The sequence below is a fragment of the Apium graveolens genome, unplaced genomic scaffold (genome assembly GCF_009905375.1).
Source record: "Apium graveolens cultivar Ventura unplaced genomic scaffold, ASM990537v1 ctg2915, whole genome shotgun sequence".
Lineage (NCBI taxonomy): Eukaryota > Viridiplantae > Streptophyta > Magnoliopsida > Apiales > Apiaceae > Apium > Apium graveolens.
Window position 1 is genome coordinate 23153 of NW_027417849.1, and position 21449 is coordinate 44601.

At 30.7% G+C, this 21449-nt stretch overlaps 2 protein-coding genes and 1 long non-coding RNA gene across 6 annotated transcripts; 1 reads left to right on the plus strand and 2 right to left on the minus strand.

Moving 5' to 3' along the window:
* The first annotated feature begins 4656 nt into the window (after window positions 1–4656).
* Window positions 4657–8897, plus strand: LOC141700791 (uncharacterized). 4 transcript variants are annotated; one of them, XM_074504476.1, is made up of 6 exons: window positions 4657–5818; window positions 6674–6880; window positions 7280–7373; window positions 7963–8046; window positions 8345–8476; window positions 8585–8897. In XM_074504476.1, the coding sequence occupies exons 2-5, from the start codon at window positions 6842–6844 to the stop codon at window positions 8446–8448; spliced, it is 321 nt and encodes a 106-aa protein (XP_074360577.1). In that variant the 5' UTR covers window positions 4657–5818; window positions 6674–6841; the 3' UTR covers window positions 8449–8476; window positions 8585–8897. The 4 variants fall into 4 exon arrangements, with proteins under 4 accessions (XP_074360577.1, XP_074360576.1, XP_074360575.1 ...); XM_074504475.1 differs by having other exon boundaries at window positions 4658–5640; window positions 5739–5818; window positions 8345–8897; XM_074504474.1 differs by having other exon boundaries at window positions 4658–5818; window positions 8345–8897.
* A 1196-nt stretch (window positions 8898–10093) lies between these two features.
* LOC141700795 (uncharacterized) lies at window positions 10094–11220 on the minus strand. The gene is made up of 3 exons (XM_074504480.1): window positions 11149–11220; window positions 10729–10818; window positions 10094–10614 (listed from the first exon to the last, which is right to left on the minus strand). The coding sequence occupies exons 1-3, from the start codon at window positions 11212–11214 to the stop codon at window positions 10282–10284; spliced, it is 489 nt and encodes a 162-aa protein (XP_074360581.1). The 5' UTR covers window positions 11215–11220; the 3' UTR covers window positions 10094–10281.
* Window positions 11221–18360: 7140 nt separating this feature from the next.
* On the minus strand, window positions 18361–20810 carry LOC141700790 (uncharacterized). Its single transcript, XR_012566516.1, has 3 exons — window positions 20676–20810; window positions 19382–19430; window positions 18361–18810 (listed from the first exon to the last, which is right to left on the minus strand). It is a non-coding gene; the product is annotated as an uncharacterized LOC141700790 (long non-coding RNA).
* Between the last annotated feature and the right edge of the window lie 639 nt (window positions 20811–21449).

The following is a 21449-nucleotide window of genomic DNA, read 5'->3' on the forward strand; positions in this document are numbered from 1 at the left end:
TAGTGATATAACCAAAGTTTTAGATTAAAATAATTTTATTTGGTTTGTCATTTTAAAAGTCAAACATAAGTTTAACTAGTATAACTACCTAGTGTTTAGTCCTGAATTGGTCTTTTGATTTTTTTAAAAATATTTTTCATCAATCTAACTGTATGGATGTCAATAGATATACATATCAGTGTTATCACCAAAGTTTCAGATTAAAACAATTTTATTTGGTTTCCCATTTTAAATGTCAAACATCAGTTTGACTAGTATAACTACCTACTGTTTAGTCTTGAATTTGTGTTTCGATTTTTTAAAAAACTAATTTTTATCGATCCAACCATATGGATGTCAATAGATATACAAATTTTTGATATAACCAAAGTTTCAGATCAAAATAATTTTATTTGTTTTATTATTTTAATAGTCAAATATGAGTTTGACGAGTAAAACTAACTAGTGTTTAGTCCTAAATTGGTGTTTCAATTTTTTTATAAATATTTTTCATCGATACAATTGTATGGATGTCAATGGATATACATATTAGTGATATAACCAAAGTTTGAGATTAAAATAATTTTATTTGGTCTGTGATTTTAAAAGTCAAACATTAGTTTAACTAGTATAACTACCTAGTGTTTAGTTCTGAATTGGTGTTTCGATTTTTTTAAAAATATTTTTCATCGATCTAACCATATGGATGTCAATAGATATACATATTAGTATTATAACCAAAGTTTCAGATCAAAATAATTTTATTTGGTTTGCCATTTTAAAGGTCAAACATGAGTTTGACTAGTATAACTACCTAGTGTTTATTCCTGAATTGGTGTTTCGATTTTTAAAAAACTAATTTTCATCGATCCAACCGTATGGATGTCACTAGGTATACATATTTGTGATATAACCAAAGTTTCAGATCAAAATAATTTTATTTGGTTTGCTATTTTGACAGTCAATTATTAGTTTGACTGGTAAACTCAACTAGTATTTAGTCCTGAATTAGTGTTTCGATTTTTTTAAAAATATTTTTCATTCATCCAACCGTATGGATATAAATTGATATATATTAGTGATATTACCAAAGTTTCAGATCAAAACAATTTAATTTGGTTTGTCATTTTAAAGGTCAAACATCAGTTTGACTAGTATAACTACCTAGTGTTTAGTCCTGAATTGGTGGTTCGATTTTTTTATAAATATTTTTCATCGATACAACTGTATGGATGTAAATATGTATACATATTATTGAAATAACCAAATTTTTATATCAAAATAATTTTATTTGGTTTTCCATTTTAAAGGTCAAACATCAGTTTGAATAATATAACTACCTAGTGTTTCGTCTTGAATTGGCGTTTCTATTTTTAAAAAAAAATATTTCATCGATCAAACTGTATGGATGTCAATAGTTATACATATTTGTGATATAACCAAAGTTTCAGATCAAAATAATTTTATTTGGTTTTACATTTTAATAGTCAAACATCAGTTTGACTAGTACACCAAACTCTTTATTTTTGTTAACTAATAAAGAAATTTGAATTTTTTTATAGAATATGTTTTATTTTTTGAAGAAATAAATTTTTTATTTGGATAACTTTTATCCACTCCCAAATTCATAATTTCAAAATATTCACTAACATTTAGATAATTTTTTATTAAAAATTAAAATTCTGAAAAATTCTAAATACAACCGAATTCTATTAAAATATAATTTCGTACGGGGCGGGAAATTTCCCTCACTTTTTTTGAAATTTTAAAAGTATGGGTAAATTTCGCGCCATTTTTAAATATAAAATTTGACCGAAATCGGTTGAATTTAGGAATGTCAAATTAATTATTTGCGGGAAAATTTCCTCCATTTTTTTATTGGGGCTAAATTCGACCGAAATTTTTTAGGGGCTAAATTCGACCAGCTTAATTTCGACCATTTTAATTTCAACCATTTTCGGTTAAAATTGGTTGTAAATACGACTGTTTAAATACGACCATTTGAATTCGACCGAGGCCGGTTGAATTTAGCCGTGTCCAAAGATTTCGACCGCCTGCGATCAAATTTAACCTCGGTCGAATTTAAATCGGATGTATTTAACCTTATTTTCTTGTAGTGTATCAATGCATCTCAAAGAAGTAAAGTAAAAGAGAACAAGAGAAGGCATCAGAATTTGAGAAACATGAAATTATTTTATTTATTTGCTCACGACTATATCAAGAATATTGAAGAAGAAGGCAAAAGAAAATAAGGAAGCAGAACCACTCAAGGAGGATCTATCTTGGTCAAACGCTTAGATGAGGTAGGAAACGAGTCATTTAGTTGCTAAAGCTTAGGTAAATTATTCTTAATAAATGAAAACTTTATCTTCCTTCTATGACTATTTTAGTCATGTATACTTCATAGTTCTTTTATTTCTTCATGATTATTAGTCAGTATATTGTATTAGCCCCTCATGTTGGATATTTATTTGGGCTGAATCCACATATCTTTTGACCCACTTTCTAAAGTGATACTCATCTTCGTAAAAGAAATAATTATCAATCTCTTTAACATTTTGTTTACTACTATAAAAAAATTCTAACATAATCTTAAACTACAAGACTTATATGCTTAGCTATAATTCTTGAAATTTTAATTTATGCAAAACTTCACTCTTTAGTGAATAAAATGATAGAAATGTAAAATACTCTTACCAAGAATTTGGAAAGGTCCTTTTAATTTATATGCTACATATTTCTTATCTACACAAGGACTATGGTATTCTAGATTACATGATCCTTTGATATTATTTGTTGATATAGTATATATTTATATATATAGATAGATAGATATAACATGATTTAATTCCTCATATTTGTTATATATTGCATTGATTTGGATTTTTATCAAATAAATTTTATGCTTTTATTGTAGAAAGAAAAGAAAAAATCGTAAATTTAAAAGTGGAATTCGTAGATTTATTAGAAGGAAATTCAGAATTATTGGGCTTCGTGCTCGCTATTCACTATTTGGGGCATTTATTAAGTTCTAGAATTGTAGTTTGTAGAACTCACATGAATATAACGACATTATAGTTTATTGTAAAGTGGTCAAGTGTTAAATTACAACTTAAGCTGCCCAAAATTAGTGAAGAAAAGTCAACTACTATTTTTTCATAAAAAACGAGGCCAGATTAAAAATTGTACTTGTATACTTTTATTATAAATAAATAAGAATATATTATTAGAAGATAACATATGTACATATATAGACAAATGGATACTAATACTTTTCTTCTTCTTGAAAATTGAAATCTTTAGTTACATGTTTATGTTTTATTATTTGTTTTGTTGGCTAACAAATGAGCGAGTAAATTTATTATTAAGGGTTAAGTTAAACCTTAGTTACCCAATCCCCCAATTTAATTATATTACTTTCGGAATATATATTGAGGTGTGCTTAATTTATAATTAGAAATCATACATGACTATATTTATCATTTAACCCAAATATCTATTTATCAAGGGAAGTTGAATTTAGATGGTTGTCATTTATTAAAAAAAGGACATGAATTTTTTCATCAAAATAGGTAGAACGGATTGTTCGGAAGTTAGAATGTTATGTTTAATATCTTTAAATTGCATGATACTGTCAAAATATGCTTGAATGAAATTTAGAGAAGTCATTAATATTTGAGAGATATTATTAGTATTTTATTAGAGCATCATTTCTCTTGAGTGGTATATGATTAATTGAGGGAGAAATTATAATTTTATTGATTCACGCTAGCGGCGATACTTAATTACCAAATAATATCATTCTTAAATTTCGTTAAAATGCATATTGTCTAGTGAAATTTTAGAAAATAACACAATTTATTTTCTTCAAAACCTTTTTGCTCTATCTTTAAATGGAAGAAAATTGAATGAAATTTTTAAATTTCTTAATAATTTTCAACTCAGTTTTCCACTTTTTTGAATAAGAAATTTACTAAATCTTAAATACAAAAAATAAGGTAAAATTATATTTAGTTAGAGTAAAATTTAATGGATAAGAAAAAATACTTATTAAATATTTGATATTTTGGGCTTTAATATTTTTCAAAAGAAATGTTTAAGATTTTCAGCTTGATCTTTTTAAAAAGAATTGTTTGAGACATCAGCTAATTGATAACTTGATGAACATCCTTGTAAAAATGTTAACTCATTCTTTATTCACTAGCTCAACTAAGTTCAGGAGCAGAGGCTTCTTACTAAAAATCAATAAATATTTCTCTGTTAAGGAGGGTCTAAACTCTGCACCATAAGCACAAGTACGTGGTCTAAACTCTGCACTATGAAATTATCCCATAGATTACAAACCACAATTCATAAACTTATTAACCAAGGACAACATTTTCATAATCCAATATACCAATAAATCTTCAACCTAGGAATAAAAAACAGCAATCCAAATGAAGCAAAACCATCTAAAATAATAATGGGTCCTAAACACTACTAGAAATAGTAGATACAACATCGGTACTTAGACATTTTGACATCGGTTTCGTATACTAATGGTTGTCTATGTTCAAAAATTAAAGTTATCAAATTAAAGTTTTTAAAATTGACATTGGTTATTTTTGTAAGCCGTTGTCTATAAATAATTCTTCCACATTTCAGTACACAACTTTCCCCCTTTAACTAAATTTTCCCCCAACTCATTTTTTAGTTCCCCTTTTTCCAAAATATCTTCCCCTTTCCCCTTTACTCACTCCCTGCATCTCCCTCTCAAATCACCACTGCAACTTTCTCTCTCAATCCTGACTTCATCTCAAACACCCTAACTCCCTTTCTGAAATCTCGACTTCATCTCCCTCATCTCTCCTCTATTTCTCTCCTTTTTCGATACTCCCTCTCCAAAACCCTAATTTAGACCCTGGACCTAATTAAGCTCCAGATCAAGCTCTTAATGTAATCTCTCTTACCATCTATATCTCTTTTCTATTTCGTCTCTCTCTCACCGTCTCAGTCTCCCTCTCCCATCTCTCTATCAACCCATCTCAAACCCTAATTAATCTCATCCTCACTGTTTCACAATTTTAAACCACATAACCTAATTAAGTACGAGGCCAATGTGAAATAATTTTTTTGGTTCGATTTGTATGAAATCGATTGGTGAAAGGTTGGATTCAGGCCTTACTCAAAGCAATTGAGGATAGTTTGATGAAAAGGAAAGAATAGTTCTTCCCTTCCTTTTTTTTATTTATAAAATATTTAAATCTTGTGCAATTTGTTACATATAATCAACTTAATTATGTCACACCCTGTAGTTATACAATGACCCAGTGAGTGTTCTTTGATATTTAAAATTAAGATATTTTGAATATGCCTAGCTTTTATGTCTACATAAGTTACATGTATAATGGGTCAATCTTTAGTATTAACTATTAATGTTTTAACATTAATGTGATTTGCTAAAATTCATTTGCTAACAAACTTAAATATAAGAGTTCTGATGTTTTTTCCTATATATAAGATAAGGTAAGACTTGTGGATTGTTTAAAAAGTTGAGTTCAATCAATAAGGGACTTACAAACTTCCATGTCGTACTTTCAATTTGTTTACTTTCTTGTATATATTTCCAGCTTATAGTTGTATGCAAGAAGAGGTCAACAAGGCTATGAAAATAGTGAAAAGGTACAAAAAATACTCTATAGAAGTGAGCAAAACTCGTTCACAAAACTGTTACAATCCTCAAAGAGCACAAGATTGCAATTGATGATTGTTTATTAAAGGAAATCATAAAACTAGCCAAGGACTCGGTTATAGAGGTGCTTTGTGTGAAACAGAGGCAATTGTACAGATGATATGAAAGGTTTGATTTCCTGACCAGCTTCTTTATTATAAATCATTGTCCAGCTTATTTAGTTTATTAACATTATATTAATCTTCTCTAAGTTCTAGTATATTAAGTTTTAGTAATAGTAATGGATATATTTGTTGTAACCTATAGCCTTTGTTTATACTTGAACACCTATTGAGAATATTAGCTTGGTAATTAATCTCTGGGATGACATGGTTAATGGTATTGTATAGGAACCATTTAAAAATCAGATTATTATGTCCAGTTTATTTAAATACTAAATTACTTTGAAACCTATGTATGCTAATTACAATAAATTAGGAATAAATTACTTTAGTTTTATTAGGTTTGTTGAAGGAAAGAATGAGAAAAAATCTGAAAACAAAAGAACAAAGAGGTTAATGTCTTACCAAGAAGCTGAAGCCAACAGTCTGTTCATTACCCCTTATGTTCTGTCCACTTGGAGAGAATGTAATGAAATGAAAAACTAGACATTTATAGAGGAAGAAAGAATGTACGAGGAAATAGTGAACAAAATTGACAATTTGAGATGGTAAAATTTTTCATGACTTCATTATAAGATTATAAATCTCATTCCATTATATCCCAGTGAACACAATTTTAATGTCTTTATCATGACTTCATGTAAGGATTTAATTTAAATTTTTTTATGAGATTGTTTAGAGCAATAATTTTGATGGTGATGTGTTGTTTCTTTGTAATAAGGACCAGGTTAAGCCACAAGTGAGTTTTAACGTAATCCTTAATAGTGGATTTTTTTCCTTGCGTTATTTTCTCTATCTTGTTATACAAATGCTCTACTGGTAGTTCTTTACACTGAAGTCACTGTTGCATAACATATTTCAGGGACATGGCCCTCTTCCTGGTGTGAGTATTGGTGGAATTGCTGGATCTGCAGGATAACACCTACTTCATCTCTTCCTGCTGCAACTACACCCATAGCGCTTGCAGCTTCTAGAGGGGGTACACCAAATGCTGGTGAAAAATTTGGTGTAGCTCCCGTGAGGACCAATAATGATGCACAAAGGGGTTCCAACTACGATGGCTGGAGAGGTGCATTTTTTATGTTGTACATATATGTCTATAAACACATTTAGGGTCTTTGGCTCTTTGTTCTCTGATTTTAAATCTTATAGATACTCTTGCATGTTGATGTTACTAGCTTTTTGCTGCTAATCAAAACAAGCCTCCTGAAATAATAGAAATAAAAGACTAAATCTACATAAGCACAACAATCTTAACCATCACACAATGCACATATACAATCCATACAAATATATATCCATTTTAAACAGAAACTAACTGAAACAGAGTGGCTCTCTGATATTAAGAATGACAGTCTCATCACTCTCACTAGCCTTGCCCTCCACAAGTCTATCAAACATGATGAGTTCATGTTGTAACCATGTTTATTATTCGAACTTATCATTATAGCTTATGTTCTCTATTTAGTTTCAGCTTAATGTGGCACACTCAAGATTCACTTCAAAGCCTTCTGCAATCAATATTAATGCTTGCTCCAGTGACACAGCTTCTGGGGAAGAAAGTAAGCTGAGAATTCTAAATTTTATTTCTCTTTCGGGATATTTAAATGCTTATCTTTGTAGTTATTTTTGTATTTTCTAACATGTTTTTAGGGGAGTGAATTCACATTTATTTTGTTAACTGCAAAATAGTTCAATTTATTTAATGTGAGTTCGATGTTTCGTCGATATCCTAGTGTCAAAACTCCATCCTCCATGGACAAAGTTATAAGTTCGATTATCATTTCCAGTTGGGGTATACTTCAAAATCTAATGCACTAAAGCATATGTTATACTGAATAAACTATCAAGCCCTCAAGGGAGTATATGAGGGATGTATGTGGGGATTTTATTAGTTGGTCAAGTATACATCTTTTTCTTTGGTTGAGTTGTCAAGTTTGATTTGGCATTCATTTTAGCAAATAGAGCGGTGACTAAAATTAATGAATGGTGTAGAACTCCATTGTACTTATCTTCTTTAGTTTAAGCTAGAATCCTATTGTTATCATCTTCTTTAGTAAAAGGTGCTTGACTACATAAAAGCTTTGTTCATAATATTATTAAATGATTACATATATTTGTTTGTGCTTATACATGTGAATATTATTGCAGGAAGTTCTAAGATAAGGCCACTATTACTAGGAGTCGGGGCCCTTGCTTTGAGTCTACTCTCTGTAAATTCTGTGTTGGATGAAGGTATCATGGTTGGTTGTTTATCTCTATTCGAGGATTTAATAGATCAAAATTATGCATGTCTAATCGTTAAGTTTGTTCATCTCAAACAAAAAAGAGATTATGCATTGTTAGATCAGAGTTAACTACGTAGAATAGAGTTGTGTGCACAGTTTCTTTTCACTAACCAGTGTGTTTTGATCTTGAATTGGTTTTAAGTTGTACTGTTCTCTTTTTATGTCCACTAACAGTTTCTTTTCACTAATAATTGGTTTCTGATCATGAATTGGTTAAAACTTGTATTGTTTTCATTTTTATTCAGGGACCCCAGCAAATTATGATTTTTTTACAGACTTATCAGATGGTTATTCATATGTTTACCCTTCAGATTGGAGGGTAAGAAAACTTACCAGTTTCTTGAAATAATAGAAGAGGAGATGTAGTTTTCTCTCCTGTAAGTTAGCCTCATCACTCAAAACTCAAGTTATAGTTGATCGTATGCCTAATCAATTGATTGATTACAAGACACCGTTTTATTACAATATGAATTTTATACATGCAGGAAGAGATAACAGAGTTGAGAAAGAGTGCTGATGAGTTTCTGTGCATGTTTAATAAAGTTCAAAATGAGAGTAAAGCCAGATTTAAAGAAATAGAGGAATCCCAGTTGAAACTGGCACAACTACATACTACCCTTGAAAGGTAGCTGCACAATTGTAATTCAGAGGAAAAAAAAGGTCTATGTATAAACTCTTAACAAGTCCTGGAAAACTAAATTATTTTATTGTTATTGGTTGGGATGTTTATTTTAGACTTGGAATGTATGTCCGAATTGATTGATGGAATGTTGTATGTTAAGAAATTTGGTATCAATGTAGCTTTATGTTTCTGTTGGATGTTTTTGGTTGGATATTGCATTGTTAGGTTTTTTTTTTGTGCAAATGTAATTGGTTCATGTGGCTGAAAAACAGGACCACGATGGCATGTAATTTACACCACATTAACATCACAATGGTAAATGTTAACCGATGTAAAGAATGTACAAAAGACATCATGTAAAATAATATTAAACGAAAAAGAACTAAAAACCCGATGTGAAATAGTCATTTGACATCGGTTCTAAAATGAAACTCAATGTATTTTAAGTCAAATAACATCGGTTAGAGAAATTGGCTGATGTTAAACAAAAAGATTTAATATCGGTTTCGTGAAGAACACCCATGTCTTATCCATCATTTCAAATCGGGGCTAATTTCACCGATATCTGATCAAACATTTCACATTGGACAACTAATCTAACCGATGTCTGATCTAGCATTCCATATTGGTTTGTTCGAATTTTTTGTAATAAATGGCTTTTAAAGCTTGTAGGTTTCATGATTTATTGGATAAATACCTCATAATATACTCATATTCACCTAAAAATACTATAATATAAGCTGAAATTTATTACAAAGACATCACATTTAATCTTAAAACCGATGTATAGCACTGTAATAAACATCACACGCGAAGACATCGGTTCAGATTTTTTTTAACATCGGTTTTGAACCGATGTCTGATCCCATATTTCTAGTAGTGAAACGAGATTAAACCAAAATTGAAACTAAATTAAATAATTGACTCAAACTGAATCCAAATTTTAACATCAAAGTCAAATTTAAATACAAATTCAATTAAAATCATTCATATCCCAAACCGATTATATCCAAACCTGACATCAAATTTGTACTAAAATTTAATCTTTAGATTTGTATCTAAGTATGACTACCAATTTTTGTAAAAATATAACCAAGAAGCAAATTTATAATTCTAAACCAATAATGAGGAAATAAATAATTACAAATGTGGGAAGGGCTACGAACTATAGCACATAAGAAAGTAAAAAGGACAAGATAATGGAAAGAGGGAAATATAATTTTTCCACATAGATTAAGTTGATTGCATATAGGTAACTACATTTAACTTGATTTTGGACTCGAAATTGACACTTAACTTGATTTTTGAAAATAAAAATTGGCATTTGATTAGGATGTCTAGAAATTTATATGCTGACAACAAAACTCAAACATCAATTACAATCAGAAATCAAAATTAATTTTATCCATGAAAGTACTTAACTGATTTGAAGAAGACCAGAAAAAAAAAATCAAAACACAATTTGTAAAACCAACAAGTTCAACTCTCCATCAAATAATAGAAATAATAGACCATAAAAATGATCCTGAATAAAATGTGGACCCTGAGCCTGTTTTGACCCTAGGCACTTGCTTTGGACTTCCCGGAGCCCTCTCTGGCAGCAACATCAGCGGCCTGGTTAGCAGACTGATACATGGCGGAAGCATCATCCACAACCAGATACATGGCGTCAGCATCATCCACAGCTAGATACATGGCGACAGCATCATCCACGGCCTCAGCAGATTGGTCAGCAGGAATTCCCATTTCTGGTATATCATGGTGATCAGTTCCCTCCATCTGATTTGGCATTTCAACCAATCCGCTAACCGGACTGCCTGCCATGTCATAATGTTGCGCAGTTGTGTCCTGAGACTGCACACCAGCTGATTGAGACTGTTGTAGTAACCTAAGCTGCGTGAGATTAACAAGTGATATCACATATATCTATGACAATTTTCTAAAACAAACTATAACACTCTTAAAGTTAATTCTAATTATAGATAAACAGATAAATAATCAACATACCCTATATAGCTTCTCATCCAGTTGTTGGATTTCCCCCTTGGTTTGGTGAATGTAATCCATTACTCCAGCCAGGGTTGAGGCTGAATCCTTCTGTTAAAAACGATTATAAACAAAAAGAAACAAAAATGCAGCAATAACAATTATTATCAGATAGTGGATATGGATATAAACATTATCAATTATAAACAAATTCTATGCCACAAAAGTAAGTTCATTTAAAATTATATTTAAGAATAATGTGACAATTTTCTTTTATGTTTTTTAATAGATAAAACTATTCATCGATTTTTGTAGATTTTTTTTGTAGTTTGTGCTTTGACAAAAAGACGTTCTCAAAGTTCAAGTTATTAGCATATGATGTGTACATATATATGAAATGAAAATAACTAAAAATAAATATTTCTTCTGTTGTTGTGAAACCTTTTCTGGGTAATGCATGAACCCCCTCAGAGCAGCAATTAGATCAGAAGGCTTAGATTCCTGCATGAGATAATCAACAATTAGAAATATAGTAATTAAGGGGGTGATGATGATTATATTAGAAAGAGTTATATTATTATTTACTATATCTTTTAATATTTTTTGCAATAAATACTAATGCTTAGAATCATTTTTGTTGATAGTAAATATCAACTAATCATTGCATATAAAGTTTAGTCCAGTTCAAAATTATTTATTCCATGGGGCCCACGAAAAGTAATGTCAAAATCTAATAAATTAGAGATTAATATATAACAATTGATAATAAAAAAACAAGGGAGTGTTTTAATTGAATCTTGTTCAAATGTATGTATATAGGATGTAGGAAGGTTCTAGAATTAGTAATTTAGTATTTATTAGTAATTGGTTGTTAGGTGGACTTTTATTATAAATACCTAGTTATAAAATCCTCTAATTATTGCAATGATTGGTCCTCTACTTGTTTTCTAAGGATTTAGTGATGTGTAAGTTTCTAAGTAGAAACAGGGAATTAATTTATCCAAAAATAAATTAATTCTTAAAAGTTTAATATAAAAAAATTTCTTTTCATTTAATTGGATGTTGAATGTGTAAGAAAATTTATTATATTTAACAATTAAATTATTTTTTCTAGTTTTTACATGTGAAAAATATCTAAAATTAACTTTGGAAAAATAATTAAAATAAATATGATTTTGTATATATAAGTTTGAATGACATTTTTTTCAAAAAGAAATGTTTAAATGACATTTTTGTAACAATAGAGTTAACCCCTATATTTACAAATAAAATCTTAATTTTGAGTGTCTAATTTGTAATAAAATTTGTAATAAAAGAGCTAGGATTTTGGATAATTATTAATATGAGTATCTAATTTGTATTCTTGTTTGGTCAAAAACAATTCTTATAATGTTTACAAATTATCTCCCAAACTAGATTATAGTCATACAATTCACATATCAATCTCGCCATATAATAAATTAATTGAGTTTATCATATGATGTACTAGAATTACAACTCCTCTCCGTATTTGTTTTAACTCCTAAAAATTCAATTAGAAGTTAGCTAGTGCTCTAGTTGTATAAAGCGCTCAATGACATATTAACGATAATAAAAATATCACAATACAGTAAAATAAACTTATTAAGTCAACGAATATTACCCAACTCTTGGATAAAGGAATCAGTAATTCATTATAAGAGAAACAAAATATATATTAAGATCGGAAATCATGAGTAAAAATTTATGTACAAAGAATACAACTTTAAAGTTGCTTTCAAATCTTGATGAATCCATTTACTTCTTCTTCGAATCTCCCTCTCAAACTCCTTATCTCCCTTCTCTCAAGAATACGCCTATATATATTCAATACTCTAATATGTAATGGTCCTTTATACAATATGTAAAAATATAATATAATTAAGAGTTTTAACGTTTTTTTCCCGAGATAAATTGGATTCTGATTGTAAATTTGTAGGTTGTCTTCCAGGCCTAATTCTCGGCTGCTCAAGTTGGATTATTGATGTTGGACCACTTCTAAAACCTTGATATTTATGCTAGCTTCGCATGGGCGATAAGATTGCCTAATTGTGATCTTTAGATTTCGAGTTAGGGCCCAAACTATGTTGTATGTGCAAGGAACCCACGAAATCCAAATTTGCTTATAATTCAAGTCCAAATAAGACAAATTTCATCTAAAGTTGGACTTCTTAATTTCCTTTAATAAAATAATCAACACTAATTAATAATACAGAAATAAATATATAATTTTATATATATGAGAATAAATCCTTTAAAATATATATATAAATAGACACTCTATCAATAATCCACACACTTAATATTTTGCACATCCTCGTGCAAATTAATATATAATACTACTAACTAATTCTACTTTCATATGGTGATCTCGGATGCATTTGAGATATGCAACAAACTCTTTAAACCTTAAGATAGCCCTAGTTGACGAGTAAGGTCTCGTGGGGGCCTATAGTGAATGTACCACAAATCTAAATGAGTGACAATATAAATGATCTCAAATATAAAAGTTTATGCCAAGTCAAATATAGCCCTCAGCTCATGCACCAAGTTTAGATATATCAAGCTCACACACAATATTACCATATAGTTAACAAAAGTACAAAATATGCGTGCGTGCTTAGTTTGATAAAATGCACTTTAATGAACCAAGAACAAAGATACACAAGTTTAAATATGACAAGTCATGTGACTTAATAGCTCCCAAGTTGATAACTAGAATAGATCTTAAACACTTCGTTACTTACCATCAGCCATTGTTCAAGTTTAGCAAGAGATATTTATGTCTTTCTTTATTTCTACAACATGACAACAATATGTACGTATGACATTTTTTGTGCTCGGTCTAAGGTTCGGTGTCTCCTTATTGTAAGCGAGTTACGACCTACATAAGACTTTATCGACCATATTATACACACATAGATATTAGGTGGTTTAATTAATTATGCAATGGTCGAGATCCTTAAAGATTTATGCAGTAATGCCCATGTAGTGAGTGTTAAGTTAGCAATCCCATACCATAAAAAGGATTTAGATTACTAGGCACAAAGTCCCCTCAAACTTAATTATTCGATTATTAACGAGCTCAACCTAGTCAAGTATACCACAATTTTTGGTGAGTAATTTATTGCTACTATTCATACATTTATATATTTTTCTCTTTTTTTATAATTTTTTTCTCGACATTATACACTATAGCTCGCCCAAACTTAAGCCTTTACATACTAAGCTCAAAAAATAGAATAGTCAAAATTATAATCATTAACAAGATTCTACCCCTCAAGAAACATACATATCTAGGTCTGAATTTCAGAGCACAATAATAATGTGTTAAGAAATAATTAAGCTCTGCACAAGTGATACTAGGCATGTAACATCTTTAGAATGTGATCTTACCAAAATTTAGTCAACAACAAGGTACACATAGTATCATTATTGGTCACCAAATTGGACTATTGCTAGTTTGAGATCATGTTATGATTACAATCCAATCCAACTAACATATAGGTAACTATATGATGTAATACCATCTATATAAACTACAATACTAGAAAAATGCCCTTAGACATCGGTTATAAACCTATGTCTTTCTTTTTTCAAACTGATGTCTTTGCATGTGTAGAGAAAGGTAGGGGTCTTTAACATCAGTTTTTAGTCGATGTCAAAGATGTACATAGACATCGGTTTTCTTAGTAAACTGATGTATAATTAGCCCTTTATTTGAATAACATGTTAAAACTAGATTGTGAAAAACGGTATTTAGGAGGTTAAAAAGCACTATAAACATGTAACAGGGAAGAACTTTTAGTTGATAGACTTCAGATTCTTAACAAAACTGATGTCTTACTCTATATTTTACATCGGTTTATTTACTTAACTGACGTTAAACATAACTTATAACATCAGTTTTACTTGAGGAATCGATGTGAAATTTCTACTTTAACATCATTTGTGTAGGTTAAACCGATGTATATTGTTCTAGAAGATGTTAGTTTTCTTTTGATTTATTTTTATATACTTGCACAAAGTGATGCGTTTTAACATTTTAGACATCATTTTCATCCCTATAATTTGATTTATTTTGTTAGTTTAGACATCATTTTTAGTTTAAGCAGGTGATGTGTTTTTAGTTGCTTCACGTCAGTTTTATGACAAGAACCGATGTTTGAGTTCTTTTTTAAAAAAAATAAGCCTTTGCATTTTATCCATAAACCCAGACAAAAGCAAAAAAAATACTAAATCAACATCCGATAAACAACCAGAAATATACTAAATTAACTTCCATGTCTACAACCAAAATTCAACCACATTCTCCGACAACCAACATCTAACCATTCCGACATCCAACAAACAACCAACATCCATATATCTACAACAAAAATCTAATATAGCCATCCATATACATCTCATATTCCAACTAAAATATATACAACTTAATATATATGTCTAAATTTTACCAACATAAGAGGAACCAAAACAAGTAGCACTTCCTTCTACGTATTTAAACATACCAAATAAGAGACCACTAATGTTTGCAAAATCATATTGTTCCATTTTACTAGTTTGCAAAAATCAAGTCGGGCTTTAAAAACTTCATATCAACTCCTGGATATATTTTACAGCCTCCATTCGCACCTTGTCAAGCTCGTCCGTCATATAAGACAAACGGGTCTTGGTCGCCCACTAATTTTTAATAAATGTGTCAAGGAATTAGCACATGAATTATGTAGAACTGTTTATTTTAATAGTTAACACGTGAACTAGATATGCCTTGGTTCTAAATGTCATATCTCTATCTGAAATGATTTCTTTCATATAGTGCAGGATGATGTAGCCACATTCATGAGCACCAGGTTGTTTGAGCGATCCCTTTACAAAATAACAAAAATCAAAGTCAGAAGCGAAAAAAGGGACTTCGCCAATCTGGATAAATAGACTAAATGCAATACTTACAGCAAGATTCTTTATTTTTGTACGCTTATTTTCCCTTCCAGTTCCTGCATTAAAATATTTTATTGTGCTACGTGATAGAATGACAAAATGTCAAAAAGTACCTAAAAATAATCTAGAAGTATCTATATCAAAACTGAAACATGTACACGTAGAGATTACCTTGACAGTACTTTTTCCAACTTAGGAAAATGATACGGTTGAGACAAAGGATTGCAAATATAGATGTCATTCTCCCATATTATGACTAAAATCCAATGTTGACTATTTTTTAAAACAAATATAATAAAGTTAGAATGTGCGGAAAAAATTACCTAAAAATTAATTGTAACAATGTAAAAATTTACCTCTCGTTATGTGACAAGAAGAATACATGATCAACATTCCCCTCTTTCAACTGATTGACCATGTAAGATTTAAAACCTTTGTTGGGGGAAAATGTAACTCCAGGATCGCAGAAGGTAAAAAGATCTAAATCATCATTCTTAGTGACCACGGTATGCAAGTAGCTAAAACAAAATAGGCTCAAAATAAGACTATGCTTACGCCATATATGCCGCTATTGTAGATTGTCCGATCATGTCATACTATAAAAAGGAAATTATATTTTTATGCAAAACAAATATTGTTTTCTCTATTCCAAAGAGCTCTACACTGCACGAAATCGGTAAAGAGGACCCGGTAGCTTTCATGAATGTTTTCGCATGTTTGTATAACAAACTCAAGCAACTCGACACGTTCTTATGTGTCTTTGCCTTGTCAAATTCTTCTTGCAGGCATAGCAACTCACTTTTTAGTTTTGACAAAGTTATTTCCTTAACCTTTTTATGAAATTAATTAATCAATCATTTATTAAATATAGAAACCCCTTTTCTAAACATAATGTGAGAAATTATTAGCGTCAACATACCTTTTTAATTACAGATGGAAAGATTACAATGTACCGAGGCCATGTTGAATGTGAGCCAACAGTTTAATGGACCCTCTATATTTCACCACGTATAGGTACGAGAACCAAGCCTTCTTCTTGGATGTTCTCATCCACCAAAACATGAAAACATCAATATGGCATAGGCACTCCATGTATTGATTTGTTCATATCCGGGTGTTCCAAAACCATACCAAATGCAAACTTGTTCTTAATATTGTCCACATCCAGCTCACATTTTTTTGCACCCTACATTTATAAGGGAAGACATAAAATAAATAATTTTCGTAAACATGTATTGTGTGCACTATCACATATTAATACTACATGCTTCTTACCTTTGGGTCAGATGGATCTTTGTCAAAATAAATGCATTCATTGTCATCTTCAGCCTCTAATAATTCCTTCGCAACAGTTGGTTTTACACCTTCATCAAGGATTCCATGACATGATGCTGCTTTCTCAGATAAATTTGGAGAAAATTGAGTCTTTAGAGCTTGACTATGTGCCATAAATTCCTTCTTTAATGTCTTCATCTCATCATCCCTCCGTCGATCACGGTCCATCAAATTAGCCTTTGTAATTCTTATTTATTTCTCTATAGGCAAATCGAAAAACAATGTTGGGGTGACGAACCCTTCAATGCCACGAACTCGTCCTAAATGCTGAAGAGTTTCCAGGGTTTGCTCTACACATCTACACCACCTAGTGGTTGAAATTCTCCATTTTCCTTCTTCTCCAGCAAGGCATCATGTCAACACAAAATAAGAAAACAAAAAAGAAAAATTATTTGCTTACCTTCTTGTAAAGTCTACTAAAGTATTTTACTTACAATTTTGGTATTTATTTCTTCCACTTCTTCGTCATATACCCCATCTTTTTTCTTACGGCCCTTCAACCAAAAAATTGCCCTATCTTCCTTCTCCCCAGACTGCAACCTCTCTGCTTTTATCTGTTTAAAATATAGAAATATTTAAAATCCATGAAAAACAAACAAAAAATGCAACATTGATAGTTTCTTACTTCATCTTCTTGTAAATTAATATACCCTTTCCTCGACATGCAGTGTGGATATTTCCGCTTTTTCACCCGCTCGCTCTTATCCTTACGCGATGGCTATAGCGAAAAACTATTTTCACTTACACCTCAAGAAAATTAAATAAAAACTAGTGGCATTTTTTTATATCCTATCTTCTCCGAAGTGTCTGTTTACAAATTTATAATATTTAAAAATTTATAAGTTTATAATCTTCATAAATTTATAACTAATTAACTATGTTTGATGTGCTTAAATTTATTAATATGTCATATGCTAAATTCTGATCACAAAAATAATAATGTTTTTAGTTTTATTGTAGTTTTATAAATGACAACTAGTACTTCAAAGTCTTTTATCTAAATTGTACACTATTTAAGTTATATACTAAACACAATATTTTTTGAAGTCCTATTAAAAAAGATATCTTTAGAGGTTTCCTAAGCTTTTTCTTTTGTCCAACAAACGGCATAACATAGTCGGAAGTCAACATAGTTTTGAATTGCCTCCACTTCACTCCTGCCGACTTTAGCACCAAAGCCTCACATTCGGGAGGAATTTTGAATGTACTATGAAAACACTTAAAAACAGATATAACAACAATTATACATTTTCCTAAGAACATGTAAAATTTTACCTCAATATCAGACCATAAGTTGGATTTTAATTTCTGATCCACCTTAGGCGAGCTTGCAATATCAATTGGAATCATAGTTCTAGCTAGCATCTCAATGTAGGACTGAAAGTTGTGTCTAGTATCTCCTTCAGGCTCTCCATACATATTTCATCTGACATTATTTTTCATTTCCTGAGCTTTCTTGATCACTACTTTGTACATTATTAAAATACCTCGCGCAGATCCATATCTCTACTTTGAAGTTTTAATACTGGTTGCTGGTTGAGTTTTTGTTTCATTTGGTATTTCTTTTGGTCCTTCAGACTGACCACTGGCATCTTCTGCTATCTAGATTCCCTACTTCTATTTGGCTTTTTCTGCTCCTTAGCTATTGGTACAGAGTCAGCTGCTTCATTTGGTGTTTATTTTGGTCCTTCAGACTGATCGCATTGTTCTGCTACTTTGATTTGTAGAGGAAACTCATTGGCTTCATCGGCTGTTTTAGATTCACTACTATTTATGGACTTTTTCTGCTTCTTAGCTGCCATTTCAATCCTTTAATATAAAGTGCAACAAAATATTAGTACAAATATATGCAACTGATAGAACATGCAGATAGAACATGAATAATTAAATGTAACAATATACATCCAAAAGCAACTGATATATATAAATATATATATGTGCATTAAGTGAAATGTTTAAAGTAGAAGTGCATTCATATATACAAAATGGTAACATTAAATGAAATGTTCAAATGTAATGCTTGTAAGACACATAATTAAACAAGCACACAACACAACTAAATTTAAACACAGATGAGCAGCCCAATAAACACAATCACATACATTCCATGGAGAAGTAGAAGCATTCGTATATAACACATGTTTACACATATACATTAAACGATTAAAACTTTAATAGATGATTTTGCACATATATATTAAATGTTTCATTTAATATATACATATGTTTATACGATTAAACATTTGCTACAATTATACTTGAAAAACAAAAAAATCCTAAATTAAACAAGAACACAGAGGAATAAACAGAAAGGCGGAAGCCAACCCAACTGATATATACATATGCATATATTAAAGTAACAATTTTAGTGAAATCTTACCTAATCGAGCAAACCCAACTTCAAGATTAACAAAGCTCCAAAGACCGACCTGTAAACAAACTCGATTAAAATCGAAACATAAAATTTGAAAATAAATTCAAAAGAAACCTACTTTTCTCACACTAATCGAGGAGTCCAGACTTCTTTCAAGGCTCTTCAGCACCAATCGAGCTCGATTTATAAATTAATCGAGTTAAATTTATATAAATAGGGTTGTACAAAATAGGGATTCTAGGTAAGAGAGAGTGAGTGAGAAGATAGAAAGTGAGATATGAGAGATAAGAGAGAAGAGAGAAGAGAGACAAGGCAGTGACAGAGAAGAGAGAATGAGAGAGAGAGAGAGAGAGAAGAGTGAATAAGAGAGAAAGGGGGGAAGGGTTTTGGTTAATGGGGGAAACTGAGAATAAAATTTTTGGTAGAGGGGGGGATTTTCTGGTGTATTAACGAGGGAAAGAAAGAAGGGGGACTTTTTTATTTTTTTAAAAAATGATTATAGACATCGGTTGGTTAAGATACTGATGTCTTACAACATTTTTAACATCGGTTTTGAAGCGACCGATGTTAAAACTGCTTTTAACATCGGTGACATTTTTAACTGATGTTAAAGGGGTGATGTCGTAGGCACTAATTCTATTAGTTCTATTTTACAAAGCTAGATTTTTTTTACATTTAAAGTCTTCAATATGTTTTGATTTTTATATATCACAGTATAACACAACTTAAACACATCCCCACACTTAAATGGGTGAATATCCTCAATGACACTAACTAATAATTTCACAATATAAAAAAATGAAACATATACTCACCTATATATAAGAATGAAATGTCGTGATTCTTGACTTATTAACTGTTGATGTAGTTATGTTGCATGAGCATGTTAATCAATTGCACAAGCATGCTACTCTAGTGTGTGATCATGCCAATGGCTTGTGTGCATGGTCGTGCTAGATGTCCAAAATATTAACATTTCATTATTTCATATGGTGAATGAGCATGTCTAAATCAATGATCATGCTTAAGTGCATGCATGATCATGCTTAGTCACATTCGCGTGATCATGTGAATAATAAAGAGCAACCAAGATCGCTATTGTCTATGCATGAACATGCCAAGGTGTGATGCCCTCAATCTCGGGGTTACGAAATGAGGACCCACACACCTTAATACTAAGAATAATTAAGCATAAACCCCGATAAACTAATAACAGGATCAAACATGATTAAGTTTGAGACAAGATTACAACTACCAACCAGATAATATATATTACAACCCAAAATAATATTTAATTTACCCAATTGATTCTGAATTGGAACCGACAGATAACCCATCGAATCTTTATAAACTTTCCGACTAAGTGCTTGCTCACACACAACCTGTACTGCCTGCTCTGGCATCTGGAAGCCTACAACATGGTAGGGTCCACCAGGTACACTCTTACGAGAAGTGCGCCTAAGTCTGGCCATCCTCTTGCTTAACTGCCATGGTTAGAACAAAACATAATATATGTGTATAAAACTCAACAACTAACTAAATGACATTTCTATGATGCAATAATTAATATCTATTCACAATTAATTTTAAGGCATTCTAATGAAAATCTCTAGGTGGCAGATTTCTATCTTTGGGCTAGGGAAGGTTTATGAAGAGATAGTTGGGCTTTCAAGAATCAAGGTTCAAGATAAGGAGAAAGCCGACATTCATCACAAATCATTAGGATCTCAAGGATCTTTCAAATGGAGAGCGAGAAATTATTGAACTCTGGGAATCAATTATATAATTGATAAAAATATCAAAATAAGAATCAGGGTTCTCAAAGCTGTATGCTAAACAATAACACAATCAACTCATTTCGAATCATTATAAACCATTTCATTTTCACAGAATCAATTTCTTAAAGCAATGTATTCAATATCTTTTATAAATTGATAGGGAACCCTTGATTGGACTACTTTAACTTTCAAAAATAATAATACGGGTGATCAGCCCGTACCGACCTCCATCTAGTCGTTAAGGTACCTATGGCATAATTTTAGCCTTAAATTGGACTAGTCTAGCTAGTCTCTTA

What these genes read in the sequence shown, in the direction of transcription:
- LOC141700791 (XM_074504476.1), top strand. Translation starts at nt 6,842, where the DNA reads ATGATGCACAAAGGGGTTCCAACTACGATGGCTGGAGAG. An exon ending in CAACTACGATGGCTGGAGAG is followed by an intron (nt 6,881 to 7,279) that starts GTGCATTTTTTA and finishes TTCTCTATTTAG; the next exon opens with TTTCAGCTTAATGTGGCACA. An exon ending in AAATTCTGTGTTGGATGAAG is followed by an intron (nt 8,047 to 8,344) that starts GTATCATGGTTG and finishes ATTTTTATTCAG; the next exon opens with GGACCCCAGCAAATTATGAT.
- LOC141700795 (XM_074504480.1), bottom strand. Translation starts at nt 11,214, where the DNA reads ATGCAGGAATCTAAGCCTTCTGATCTAATTGCTGCTCTGAGGGGGTTC. An exon ending in TCATGCATTACCCAGAAAAG is followed by an intron (nt 10,819 to 11,148) that starts GTTTCACAACAA and finishes CGTTTTTAACAG; the next exon opens with AAGGATTCAGCCTCAACCCT. An exon ending in TGGATGAGAAGCTATATAGG is followed by an intron (nt 10,615 to 10,728) that starts GTATGTTGATTA and finishes AATCTCACGCAG; the next exon opens with CTTAGGTTACTACAACAGTC.